At 33.7% G+C, this 14,635-nt stretch overlaps 1 protein-coding gene across 1 annotated transcript in view; it reads left to right on the plus strand.

The window, feature by feature from the left end:
* Positions 1–14,635, plus strand: part of SNX2 (sorting nexin 2) — a gene marked incomplete at both ends in the record, with an annotated part of 51,413 nt that overhangs the window by 23,847 nt on the left and 12,931 nt on the right. Inside the window, 5 exons of the mRNA XM_084251656.1 lie at positions 1,421–1,584; positions 2,818–2,884; positions 3,226–3,269; positions 4,758–4,899; positions 8,469–8,547. Of these exons, the coding sequence (XP_084107782.1) occupies positions 1,421–1,584; positions 2,818–2,884; positions 3,226–3,269; positions 4,758–4,899; positions 8,469–8,547 (496 nt within the window). The remainder of the gene's footprint in view (positions 1–1,420; positions 1,585–2,817; positions 2,885–3,225; positions 3,270–4,757; positions 4,900–8,468; positions 8,548–14,635) is intronic.

A 14,635-nucleotide genomic window follows, 5' to 3' on the forward strand; every position in this document is an offset into this window, starting at 1 on the left:
TTCTTTGGTTTCATTTCTTTGTAAGTAAAGTACTAGCAATCTTAACAGTCTCAATTGCATGTCAACTTTTAATTTATTAACATTATACATTCAACATCTGTAGTCTATTTTCCTTTTACCATAGTTGGAAAGATTTTGGCTCCTTAATCCTTTTTTGTTTTTAATATGAAAATATAAAGAGAGCTGTCCCAAATAAGGATCTCATTAACAGGAGATAACCAGAAAGAATAGCTTGATAAATGTTAACCTGTGCAATCTTATTTTAGGAAAAGGTGTTGATGTCTGTATTTTTTCAGGTATTAAAATTAAAATGGCTGATTCTCATTACTACCTTCCCAAACTTCTAGCAATTTCAGAACATCAGGTTAGAAACCACTGGTCTGATCCCTCACGGTCCTGTCTGCCTTATCCTACTATCAGTTTTCTAAACCAGCAGAACTGTTAGGATTGTGGCCATAATTTTACTTCTAGCTTTTATTTTTGCTTATATTGTTATTCCATTTTCATAGAGCTCTCCCTCCATGTTCTTGACTCATCCAGATCTTCTCAGATTGATTTCAGAAACTTCTCATGATTTTCCCCAGCCTAAAACTCAAATTATAGTGTTTGTGCTATAGCTCATGTAACAATTAAATATCTTGTAACATTCTTCTTATTGTTCTCTTGGCTTTATTTGTCTTTTTATTATTATTTAACATTCCACATGCTTATGTCTTGTTTTCCCAAATAGATTTTAAACTCCCTGAGGGCAGGTATGATATTTTACATTTCTTTGTGTTTCTCCACTGCATTTAGCACAATGTTACACAGCTTGTAGACGGTTTATTGATTTGATTTTGTTTTAAATATATTTAATTGTAGATCTTTTAAGTGAATGAGCATTATAAATTAAAACCTAAAGACCCATGTTTTGTGTCATATTTGCGTATTCAACTAATATCCAGTGTTCTTTGGCACTTAATTGCTTTAGATTACTGACTGGATTCTACATAACAAACTTTTAATCCTAGCTAGGATCGTGCTGGCAACCTTCTATCATAAAATTTGTATGTATAAATAATTAATGTTAGGCTAAAGAAGAGATTTGGAAAGGTAAGTTACCACAAGTATAATATATATGACCAGTCCAAATACAAATGACTGTGGGATTTTACTATGTCATTGCTTCACTAGCTTCATCCCTACCAATAGTATATATCATTAAGTTAATTTACTAGAAGTCTTCCTTAAATCAACAAAGTCACTGTTGATTTTAAAGTTTTGACAAACAAGGAAGGATTCAAAATTATAACAACTTTTTAAATAACATTGTAATATTTATGGAGAGTATGAAAACATTTTTCATAGTACATTAACTGCTGTATAGACTATGGGGTCTTGCTGGTCGGGTCCTTAACTAACTTACCTCATTTGTGTCTAGAAGCCACAGAAGAAGTTTCTTTGGACAGTCCAGAAAGGGAACCAATCCTCTCCTCAGATCCTTCTCCTGCAGTCACGCCTGTGACCCCTACTACACTCATTGCTCCCAGAATTGAATCAAAAAGTATGTCTGCTCCTGTCATCTTTGATAGGTCCAGAGAGGAGGTATGGGAAAATGTTTATGTTATAAATTAATATGTAGATAGTAAGGTTTTTCTCAATGGCATCAGTCTCCTGTTAGCCCTCTCTAATAGCCTTAGATGTTTTGGAAAAGGAACATTGTACTAAAGAAGTTGGTCATCTGGGTTGTAGTTTTATCTTCACATCTTAATCAGCGGTTTGGGCACATCATTTACCTTAGGTCAATGAGTTTGTCATTTGTGATCTTCTGATGATGTTCTGTGCCTTCAGAGTTCCCATGTGGTCAAATGCAAATGTATGAAAGTGCTTTGAAAACTTTAGTTAGGTGATATTTTGAGTAATGTGCTTTGATGAAAGTGTGCAGTAATGTTAGAGGTTTTGCTGGCAAAGTAACATAAGAGTTTTCACTAGACAAGCAGAGAAAGAAGGGGGCCTTGGAGGGTGTGAGAATGGTGTTTCTTTATCAAGGTTTGGTTCCAAAGATGTTGTTACTTTGTGAAAGTTTATTGAGATGTACATTTAGGATTTACGTACTTTCTGTATTATGCTATAGTTCAGATAAAGTTTATTTTTACAAAATATGTACCAAAACAGGTAATAGTTAGAAAAAAATCACTTTACTTTTTGATAGTCTTAAATTAGTAATACTCTTTGAAAATGTGCAAGATTTAATTATTTGTGTTTTCTTTTCGAGAACAATGAACTTCCCTATGAAGCTGCTCTTTGGACTGTTTGTTTATAATGGCATTAAAAAGCACATCTCTGTAGTCTCCTTTTTACTGCTCTTTTTCAATGGGCTTTATAGTACTTTCATTGACTTTAAGATAATCAGAGAAGTCATAGTGTTAAATTTGCTTTTATGATAATTTGTGTAGATATGTAGGATTCTGCTCATAAAAATAAGCGTGACCTCCTGATTATTAAAGAATAGAGACACAACTCTGAAAAAGGCTGATATTAAAAATAATTAAGGAATTAGTAGAACAAAAAATTCCACAACGTGTATACAGAAGACTAAAGATGCAGAAGATGTTTTCTGTATTTGAAGAGTTGTAAGAACACCAAGTTTTCTGTTATTTCCACAAATGATTTACATAATTAGGAAATGTGAAAGCTTTTTAAGAAATGGAGTACTGAATGGTTTTTTAAATTGTTTGAGAGTGACTAAAAAAACATAGGTGGTAAAATTTTAGTTATAGGTGTTACATCAGTAGTATAAATTGAAGTCTTTAACACCAAAAAAATTTTCTTTTCTAGATTGAAGAAGAAGCAAATGGAGACATGTTTGATATAGAAATTGGTGTATCAGATCCAGAGAAAGTTGGTGAGTCGATATTTATTTTATTTTGTACTTGCTTTTTGATAGTTAATGTGTTGTTTTACTTTACTAAGTCTATTATTACATTATTAGGACCATACTTTTTAAATTTTTGAGGGGGGATTGTTTCTTATTTTGTCCCCCCCATCTTTATTGAGTTATACCTGACAAAAATAGCATATTTTAAAAATTCATATATTTCAGGTGTATAATGTCATGATTTCACATTATGAAATGATTACAACAATCAAGTTTATCAGTACATCACCTCACAGTTACCTTTTCATGTATGTGTTTGTGTGTGAAATTTATGACTTTTTAATAGTATTATTTTACTTTTCTTATAGGTGATGGCATGAATGCTTATATGGCATATAGAGTAACAACAAAGGTGAGTGTTTTGTTCCTTTAAAAATGTATGTGTGGTATGAGGATACAATGATAATTAAGGTGTAAGTTATCACTGTCTTTCAAAGGTTACCATCCAAAAAGGATGATAGTTAAGCAGTTACGATGAGTTGTGAGTGAGTTTTGGTAGGCATTCTATGAGAGTATACAGGAAGGGAGCTAATGTAGACCCCAGAGGTCAGAAAAGCATCTCTGGGGGAAGTAGTATGTGCGCAAAGGCAAAGGTAGGAATGATTGGTGGGGGAGAGGAGAATTGAAAGAAATGGAAGAATGCTTGTTGCAGACAAAGGGATTTATGCATGTTAAAAGCTAGAAGTCAATCACTCATTGTGCCTTCTAGGATCTACAAGACGTGGTGGTGCCTGATCGAAATGTTTGGCAATATACTTGTCTGCATTATGAACAATCACCACATTAAGAAATTTGGGTTTCATCCTAAGTATAATTGAAAGGCATTGATGATGTTCAAACAAGAGTGTGTTCTCAATTATATTTTCATTTTCAAAAGATCTCTCTATGCTTGGTATGAGTGGGAGAGTGAAAGTAGAGGGAGGATTTTCACTAAAAGGATAACACATTTCTTAAAGGACTATAGGCCTTCAAGTCTTAAAAGACAGAAAGAGAATCTGCAGCAGTGAGAAGTAGTACTTTATATTAATGAAACGGTACTGAAGTTGAGCAAAAGAAAGGATTTCTTATGTAAGAGATACAATCAATAAGGCTTACATGAAGGAGCGAGGAAGGAAGGATGCTAAAGTTGTGGTTGTCAGAGTAATCCCAGAGAAAAGGCAACACAAGGGGAGAACACAGTATAGCTGGAGTAAGATTTGTTAATTCACTGAATAGGTATTTATTGAACAATTACATGAGGTCAGGCTCTGTTCGAGCGCTGGGATAGCAGAAAACAGTAAGACAAGTATTCATCTCTCATGGAAGTTATGCTCAATTGGGAAAGTGGGAAATTTCAGGTTACAGTAAAATTGCAGTGTAAGTGTTCATGGGCATTTCAGTATATTCAGCTAAAACTTAGAGGAAATCTGGACCAGAGGTAAAGATTTGAGAATTATTGGTATAAATATAAGTAGAGTCCATGAAATGAGACAAGGATAGAATAAAGTAGATCATTTCTTTTTGTTGTTGTTGTTTTTGTTTTATATCTATTTTACATCATTCTTCATTTTTGCACAATGTATGCTCTCTCCTCTCAGGTATGATCCCCGTGAAATTCCCACCACCAATTCACCCGTGTACCATCCACCATAGTCCTTTGTTAAAGCAGATAATTTCTATCTTAAGTGTCTGTAAAATAAAAATCTGTGATTAAAGGCTTTATTTTAGTTCTTAAAAACTGTGTGTCACATTGGTCAGCTACTCTGCATTCTTTTGCAAAATTGTGTGTGATCATAATTATGTATAACATTATATTATTACCTAGCATTCAAACTTTGAAATATTTCTCCTTCCCTTCTAGACATCTCTTTCAATGTTCAGTAAGAGTGAATTTTCAGTTAAAAGAAGATTCAGTGACTTTCTTGGTTTGCATAGCAAGTTAGCAAGCAAATATTTACATGTTGGTTATATTGTGCCACCAGCTCCAGAAAAGAGTATAGTAGGTAAGTATGAATCAAAAAATAGTTTTTGCTCCTGTTACTGGTTCAGTTTTAACTCTATAGATTTGTGGATTCCATGATCATTCAATAGCCTCTCATAATATCTTGAGATACTAAATTTAAATATTGGATTTATGACAGTCATACATCAAATAAGAATGTATAGCTAATGATTTTGACTTCTGTAGTACAATGATGATAAATATTGGGTCAGAATTTGCCAAGATGAAAGCAGTCACAAATCCTAATCTTTGAAGTCATTATAGCACCATATTACTGATTCATAGAGGATATTTAATACTATTAAAGTGTTTACATTTTTCTGAAGAATGGAAGTGTTTGATTCTCAGGTATAGATTGTCCAAAAAGACTTACTCTAAGTTCACTTATATAGGAGCCATGTAAACTTGTAACTCGATTTAACATTTAGAAACATTTCTATTTATACAAGTAATAAAAACTTAGTTAAGTATATGCAGAAAATTATAAAAAGGAGAATTTCCATTGTCCCATTAAAGGACATCTGTTATCTTAAAATATTATAGTGTTTTTTTCCAGTCTTTTCAGTCATAGATGTTTTTTGCCTACCTTTCTTTTTTTCTTTAGTTTGCCTTTCTTTCTTTGTAGGTAAGATTATTATTCTGGAAAATATCTTGAATGAATTTTGCTTATCTTTAAATTATTATTTTTACTTTTTAAACATTTGGTATGAAAAGCAGTTTCCCCAAAATAAAAAGCCCAAGACCAGAGGCTTTGCACATGAATTTTAACAGATCTTTAAGGAATAAACTAATGCCATCTTTGGTCAAATTGTTTTTTAAAATACGAGAACATAGAATGCTCCCCAATACATTTTATTATGCCAATATTATCCAAATACGAAATGCAATTAAATAAAACACAAGAAAGGAAAATTATAGTCTGAGACCTCTGTTGAACATCAGTACAGAAATCCACAGTACTAGCTAATGAAATTCAACAGTGTATCACAAGGAGTATACAGCATGATTAAATGAGATTTATTCCAGGGATGTGAGTATGGGTTACTGTACACAAACCAGTGTCAACAAAAGTAAAGATGTAGATCGTATAAAGATGTATATCAAAAGTAAAGATGTATATATATATATCATAGTATCAGTAGATGCAGACAAATCATTTGGTAGGATTCAGTATCACTAAAGATAAAAACCCTAGATGGGAGTAGTGGAACTCTACCTCAATACAGTAAAAGCCATATATCACAGACCAACAGTCAAAATGGAATAGTGAAAGATGAAAAGCTTCCCCCTGAAGAGCAAGACAAGGATGCCCATTGCTGTCACTTCCATTTAACTTAGAAGTTTTGGCCAGAGCTGTCAGACAAAAACTGAATATAAGGGGAATCCAAGTTGGAAAAGAAATGAAACTATCACTATTTGCAGGTGTTTTTATGTAGAGAGAAGCCTAAAGCAGCCACCAAAAAGTTACTCAAAAAACAATGTAAAAAAAAAAAAGATGAATACAGCATAGTAGCAGGCTACAAAATCAACATACAAAAATATTTTAATGTATAAATAATGAACAAGAGAAATCAAGAAAATAACTCCATTTTATTAGTGCTTCAAGAAAAATAATTAACCTGCTAAATGGGGCAAAGGACTTATGCAATGTGAAGTACAAGATGCTATTTAAGGGACTTAGATAGCAATATACAGAGATGGAAGATATCCCATGCTCAACATAATCAGGCTAAATCCTGCCTGAAATGGTATGATAATTTTAATGCAGCATCCATCAAAATATCAACACTATTTTTAAAAGAAATTTAACACAAAATATTGAAATAGAGCCACAAAAGGCCTCAAATTGAAAAAGCAATTGAGAAAAACAGAGAAAGGAAGCTAGCACTTTAGCTGACTTCATAATTTAATATAAATTGTCATTTCTGAAAACAATAGACTATTTGCTTAAAGATTAATATATAGATCAATGGAATAGTAACATGATCAGAAGATCCTTGAGTTACAACTTTTTCAGGGAAACGGAATTTGTGAAATAATAAACATTGCACATCTAGTATTTCATTCAGGGTCAGTATTTTTAGGTGAATTTTCTTTTTCATACTGTTACCTTTCAGAGAAATTTTATTGAACAAAACATTAATGGGTGATATATATTTATTTATCTGATATACCCACCTGATTTTATATAATTCATTTATAATGTCTTTGAGATATATTTCATATATAACAATTTATCCATTTAAAATGTACAGTTCAATGGTTTTTACTTTATTCAGAGTTGTGCACACATCACAGTTTTAGAATATTTTTATTTTTCCTTATCCATCATCCTCTTAATTTCCCTCTTCCTCCCAGCTCTAGGTAATTATTAATTTTTCTTTTCGGGCATTTGTATAAAGGCAATCATAATACATGGTCTTTTTTGATGTTTCTTTCATGAACCTTAATGCTTTCAAGACTCATTCATACTGCAGTATGTGTCACTGCTTTGTTACTATTTGTTACTACAGTCAGTTTTTGAAAGGAAAAAGAAGAGGTAAAAAGAAAATCTGCATTCTATGTTAATTGTAAAATTGAAATTGCCAGTATAGAAATAACTAGCATGTTTTTTAATTTAAAGAGTTGTAAATGTTTTTATGAAAGACTTTGTTATTTCAACTGTTGTAAAACCAGAAATGATAAATAAACAAGAACGTGTTCTTAGAATCTCAAACAGGAAAAACATTTAGCAAATTCATGGGTTGCACTTTTTATTTTTCTAGTCCCTAATTGAAAAAACATTATTATTGTTTATAAGAACTAGAAATACTGAGCTGAAATTCATGAATTTGAAATTCTGTTGCAGATTTTGGAATGCAAGTACATTTAAAAGTAATCAGGAGTATAATATACAAAGATAAGTACCACAATAGTTACAAATCAGAAAACTATAAATACAGCTCAGTCTCTGCTTTATCTGTTCTCTGATGTTATAAATACTTAAAGATGTTTATCATGGGTTTTAATTGAATTTCAAAAGTATGAAATAAGTAAACCTAGAAGCTTTTCTGCAAAACTCAAATTTGAGGTATATTTAAAATTATACAGAAATGGGGCCTCCCCTGTGGCACAGCGGTTGAGCGCTGGGTTGTGAAGCTGCCCGCAGCCTCTGCAGCGCCAGTTCAATCCCCCGCTGCCGGGCAAGGGTCCCACATGGCGCACAGACCTCTCCTGCCGCTCCCCTCAGCAGTGTACTTCATCAGTCTGCCTGTTCTGCTCTCCGCTCTGGCTCTGGTGATATGTAAATCAATTAATATATAAATCAGTAGAAGAGTAACATGATCAGAAGATCCTTGAGTTAAGACTTTTTCATTATTTTGAAAGAAGAAGGAAGAAGGAAGGCAGTGGTTAAGAACCCAAGTACCAAGTACCTTTATGACTTTTGAATTCTCTCACCCTCCCCTGCTTCAGACTATACCCCAGTGCTTATATAAATAAATAAATAAATCCTTAAAAAAATTTATACAGAAATGACTATAAAACACTGTTTCTTAGTAATATCATGACTATTGTTAATTTGTTTCAAAGGCATGACTAAGGTCAAAGTGGGTAAAGAAGATTCGTCATCCACTGAATTTGTAGAAAAACGGAGAGCAGCTCTTGAAAGGTAAGTCTAGACAGTTGTGCTTTATTTTTCATGTTTTTATTCAGTCTTTACTTCACAAGTCTAATTCTGTTCCATTCTTGAACTATATTTTAATGATGAATTTTTTTAACTACCATTTCAACTTTTATTAAGCAAATTGTTTCCTTTTACCAACATAATATTAGATACTTATTCTGCTTTATTACTACTCATTAATAGTCTGGTTAACAGAATAACAGCTATTTTTGTATCATGAAAAATGAGTTAGTTGGAGATAGAATTATTGTCTCATAGCTATAGTCAGGTTAGCAAGAGAGGCAAGAAACTGCCAAGTTATAAAAAGAAAACATGAATTGCTGGATCATATGGAAGTTTTATGTTTAGTAGGTCAAGAAATCTCCACACACTCCTAGGTATTTACCCAAAGGACACAGAAACATCAATTCCAAAGAGCACCTGCACCCCTATGTTTATAGCAGCTCTATTTACAATAGCTAAGCTTTGGAAACAACCCAAATGCCCAAAAATAGATGACTGGATCAAGAAGATGTGGTACATATACACCATGGAATATTACTCAGCAATCAAAAAAGATAAACACATGCAATTTGCAGCAACATGGATGGCGCTGGAAGGGATTGTGCTGAGCGAAATAAGCCAGAAAGAAAAAGAAAAATACCGGATGGTCTCACTCATAGCAGGAATCTAGAAAACTTAAACAGGAGACCAGGAAAAAGAATAACTATAAGAAAGAAAAAATAAAAAAAAAAATCAAAATCAACAAACTACTGTGAACTAGAGACACTCTATGGGGGGTGGGGGTGGAGAAAGGAAGGATTGGGGTCGAAATAAGGGGTTGCAATTTTATGGGGAATATAAAAATAAAATTAAAAAAAGGATATAAACAATAAAAAAAAAACATGAAACTTGAGTATGGGGGGATGGGATAATTGAAGTATTTGGATAAAAATAATAATGATTTTGTGTTCTTAGGAAGTATACCCATAGTCATGTATTATATGACTTGACTAATTATAATTTATCCACACTAATTATCCTTTTGAATTATTATTTAGTGAGAGCATTATTGAATGCAATGCAAAATTAGTTTTGTGTTCCCTCCTTTAATTTTGTATAATTGATTTTGACTTGAACAAGAGTATTGGTCATTCTTTGAGTTGACTGTATAATTAAAGGCTAATATAAATGCTCCATAGCCTTTAGAGTACTTGACATATGGCTTTGAATACTTGTCTTTAGTGTCAGACTAGAAGTGGGGGGAAGGTATGGAAGGAATTCACTCACAGAATGTTGATATTTATTCTTTCCTTGCTATTCGGAAAATGTGAGAAAATAAAATTGAAACTACCTTAAAGCCCACCCTTTAGAACTTAAGTTATCATTACCAAGTCTCATTTTCTAATTGCATAGGTTTTGTTATATTTGTTTTAGTTTAATTAAATTTGCATATTATTCACTTTGTTTTCTTTTTTGGCTTAAAATCAGTGAACTGGAATGAGTAGAACAGATTTTAGGAAGTGGAATATGTATGCCCAGGATACAAATGATTTTGTGAAACTATTTTCAAGGCAACTTATTTTATGGTTTTAGTAGTAGATTTTTTTGATTTTAAGTAAATGCCACAATATAGTCAGGTTTGAACAGTTTGCTGTAAGAAAGCTAAAGAATATGCAGTTATAATCTTAAATTAGAAAAAACTTAAAAGATGAGTTTATGTTGGTGAGAATCAGCAATTAGGAAACAGATTTAAATCGCATCAAGAGAAGTTTAGGTTAGGCGTTAGATTTGATTCTGCCATCAATGCGATCAAACGCTGAATATTTTTAAGAATAAAGGTAGATAATGCTCTGTCTTCATTTCGCTTAGTCCTTTCTGAAAGTGTAACCATGACCCTTTGAGAGACCTTTCAAGTCCTATTTTTCTATGAGTAAATTTGAAATATTTCAGATGGCATGCTTGATAAGGACCTTAATGAAGATTTATTGTACCAAGAACATATAATTTGATTCTACTTTCCCCCTTATTCTAACTTGAACACATTGCATAGTACTTACCATACCTTCATGCAGTGTAAAAACATTGAGGAGTGAGGAACATTTTATGGTATTCTGAAATTTGACCTAGTGCATGTGTAAAGACTATTTCTTACTGATAAATATTAATAGTTAATGCTACATTAGTGGAATATGCAATAATGGGGGAAAAAAAGAAACTGCATAATATGTGGACAAGTTCATTTAGCATTAGAAAAGATGACTAAAGAAAATACAGGCTTAATGGCATAAAAGCAAAGGAACTAAAATGATTTTTATATAGTGATTTTTCTGTGGTGGTTTACAAAATTTAAACACTAGCACAGACATTCCTGAGGGATACCTAACCTAGTTGGATCTGGTGGATCAAGGACATTTTCTCTTTGTAGGATACTATGCTACTCATGTACATACCATTTGTTCAACTTAGAATGACTATCTTGGATGAAAGAATAAATATGTTATATTTAAATATAGGAAGAAGGAAAGCAGTGGTTAAGAACCCAAGTACCCTGTGCCACATTTAAAGTTAGCAGAAACTACTTCTAATTAAAAGTAGCCTTAAAATGCTTGTGTGGTTTTTCTGGAGAGGGTAAGGATACACTTCTGCAGTTACAAACTGAGAAATAGAAAGTAGGATAATATTGTGTATAGGGATTTACAGTGCCTATTCTGTTGGAGAGTATATTCCACTGTATACTACACATTTATCTAAATGACCTTGGGCAAGTTATTTAACTTAGGTTCATTCTTTACCCGTGAAATATTAAGTGTGTCATTAGGATTGTGTTCATTGTAAACACCTAAACAAGGCCTAAATAGTTAATGTAGATCAATTAATCCATTCTTTCATATCAGGAAGTTTGGATTAACAATAGTAGCTTCCTAACTGGTCCTTATTTCCATCCTTGCACCTATACTGTTTTTTAAATAGGCAGCCAAAGTCTCCTTTTAAAGTTTAAATCAAAACATCAGATCATATCCAACCTCTCTCCAGTTTCACTCAATAAAAGCTAGTGCTTATAGTTCCCTACAAAACCTGATGTGAGGCGCACTGTTCACTGTTGCACTTGTTTGATCTCCTGTGCTGATAGCTCTGCACTCGGCTGCACTGACTCTTTATATTTTGCTGCTGCTCAAAGATCCCAGGAATCTTCCCAACTTAGGTTCTTATATTGGCCATCCTCCTGCCTAGAGAACTTTGTTCCGAGGTGTCTGCTTGACTAACTCCTTAACCTCTTTGAATACTTCTTTGAACTTCAAATGTTCAAACATTACCTTTCTAGTGAAGCTTATTCTGATATATTTAAGTTGCCATGACCCACACTTTATACATTTCATCCAGTTTCCTCTACTCTTTACTTTTTCCCACAGCGTTTGTCATCTTATCGCTTACTACATAATTACTTGGTATTATGTTATTAGTTTATTTTCTATCTTCTCTTACTAAAATACAAGCTCCAGTAAGGATGGGATCTTATTCTCCTGCTCACTGATAGATTCTGAGCACAAAACAGTACCTGATGTTTTATAAACACACTATAAATATTTGTTAAATAAACAAACGAATGTCATCAAAGACCCTGACTTTTCTGCCTTTCTATGTTTTCACTGTTTGCACATGTGTGTGAATTTTATGAGCAACATTTTTTAACTTTGTTCCCTTGAACATTTTATATAAACAACTTTCCTTTGTTTCATTTTTGTTAAAAAATACATAGGAACTGGAAAGCCCCCAGTCTTCTAAGTTTATCCTTCAGGTGGATCCCAGGAACAATTACTGACCACCTCTTGTTGATGACCACCTCTTGTTGAGCATCATACTGAACTTTTTTGTCAGTTCCACTTCTGTCTTCCTTCAGTGTTTCTGATCATCCCTACACCACTTTTTTTTTTTTTAAGATTTATTTATTTATGCATACAAGAACTGGGGTACAGGCCAGTGGTGTGGGAGATGAGAGGATTCACCAGAGACAGAGTGGGGAACAGAGCAGGCAGGTTGACTGAAATACACTGCTAAGGGGAGCATTGGGTGAGTCAGGAGAGGTCTGCTGCACCATGTGGGTTGCTCCCTGGCCAGGATCGAACTCGTGCTTGCAGTGACTGCAGATGGCTTCATAGGTTGTGTCTTAACCCCTTGCGCCACCAGGGAGGTCCAGCACCACTTTTCATGTCCTGCATTCTTTTGTTGTTGTTCTGTATCCTCCTTTGATGTATCTGTACTCCTTTCTGACCTTAATTCTGAATTGGTATCTATTACAAATATTAATTTATAATCCATTTTAAGTTTCTGTTCTTAATTCTAACATTATATGAGCTTAATACTTACTTTTGAATGCTTAGTTGCTCTTTATTTCCATGTAACCCTTAAAAAGAGAAAAAGTTTTACTTTTTTTCCCCTAGAATATCATTCCCCAAAATTGGTTATTCAGATTGCTAGTATATTGTAGAAAAAAATAGAATAAAAATGTACTGAATGTGAGGTAAAAATATTGTAATTGATATAGCACCACATGTAATTGTGGTGGTAGGGTGAAAGAAAATCTGTGATCAGTTGAGTTTTATTAACATTGAACTTAACGGGTCTCCCTTGGTGGCTCAGGGGATTAAGACGCAACCTATGAAGCAATCTGCAGCCACTGCAGCATGAGTTCGATCCCCGGCCGGCCCGGGAGAAACCTGCATGGTGCAGCAGACCTCTCCTGACTCGCCTGCTGCTCTCCTCAGCAGTGTACTTTGGTCAGTCTGCCTGTTCTGTTCCCTACTCTGTCTCTGGTGAATCCTCTCACCCCCCACAACTCTGGCCTGTACCCCAGCTCCTGTGTGCACAAAGAAGTAAATCTTTAAAAAAAAAAATTGAATTTAACGAAGTTAAGCCTGGTTGAAACCAGGTTTACTGCCTGAGGAACTTAAAGCCCTTATGCTTCTGTTTATTACGAATTAAAAGTATAATACTGAGCCTCCCCGGTGGCGCAGCTGTTGAGCGCTGGGTTGCGAAGCTGCCTGCAGCCTCTGCAGCGCCGGTTCGATCCCCAGCTGCTCCCCGGCCACTGGGTGAGGGTCCCACATGGCGTGCAGACCTCTCCTGCCACCCGCTGCTCCCCTCAGCAGTGTACTTCGGTCCTTCTGCCTGTTCTGCTCCCCAATCTGGCTCTGGTGAATTCTCTCACCCTCCTGCACTTCTGACTGTACCCAGTGCTTGTATAAATAAATAAATAAATCTTTAAAAAAAAATACTTTTCCAACTTCCTTGCTTGTAGGACCAGTCTTTTCATGGAATATTGATGAGTCTAGTATTCTGCAGAACACACTTTGGAAAGCTCTTTTAGAATGTAAATAGTATTAAATATTTCCTTCTTGGTTTGAAATATTGGAATCTTTCTTAAAGATTGGGTGTTTCTTCCTGTTTGCTCATTTACAAATGTTTGAGTGGTTGCTATTTACCAGCTGTTGGTGCACAGAGATACACATTTTGTGCAAACTGCTTGAAGCAGCATGCAGTCTACACGATGAATTCACTTACCTGCTAGTACTAGAGAACTTCCAGGTTAAAATTTTTAAGACTCCTTTGAAGAAAGACTAACATTTCGTAAACTTAAAGGATTGCTATTCTTACTGCATCTAATTTTTAGCTAGATAACAAAAGCAGGAAATACAGGCAGAGTAGATTGTGTTGTTCATAACATATGCTTTATTTCTATTATAATGGCTTCTTATGTGGACTAATGAATTACAATGAAATTTAATATATTATGTATATTATTTAAATGTGCAGAAGTTAACATTTAAGCAGCAAAATAATAATAACATTTAAGCAGCAATAATAATATAATATTATAAAAATATAATAATTATATATTATTCTATATAATAATTATATAGAATTTTTTCAGAAACTATTTCAGTTATATTTTACTGTCTTGTAAAAAGGTGTAAGAACATACTGGCTGCATTTATTCTGCAGAAATAGAATAAAGGTATGTTAACCGTGAGGTGTAAAGCATTATATTTGATTTATCACTGCATATAATAATCTGAGGAAAATTAACAATTAA

The sequence above is a fragment of the Talpa europaea genome (genome assembly GCF_964194135.1).
Source record: "Talpa europaea genome assembly, chromosome: 13".
In the NCBI taxonomy this organism is placed as follows: Eukaryota; Metazoa; Chordata; class Mammalia; order Eulipotyphla; family Talpidae; genus Talpa; species Talpa europaea.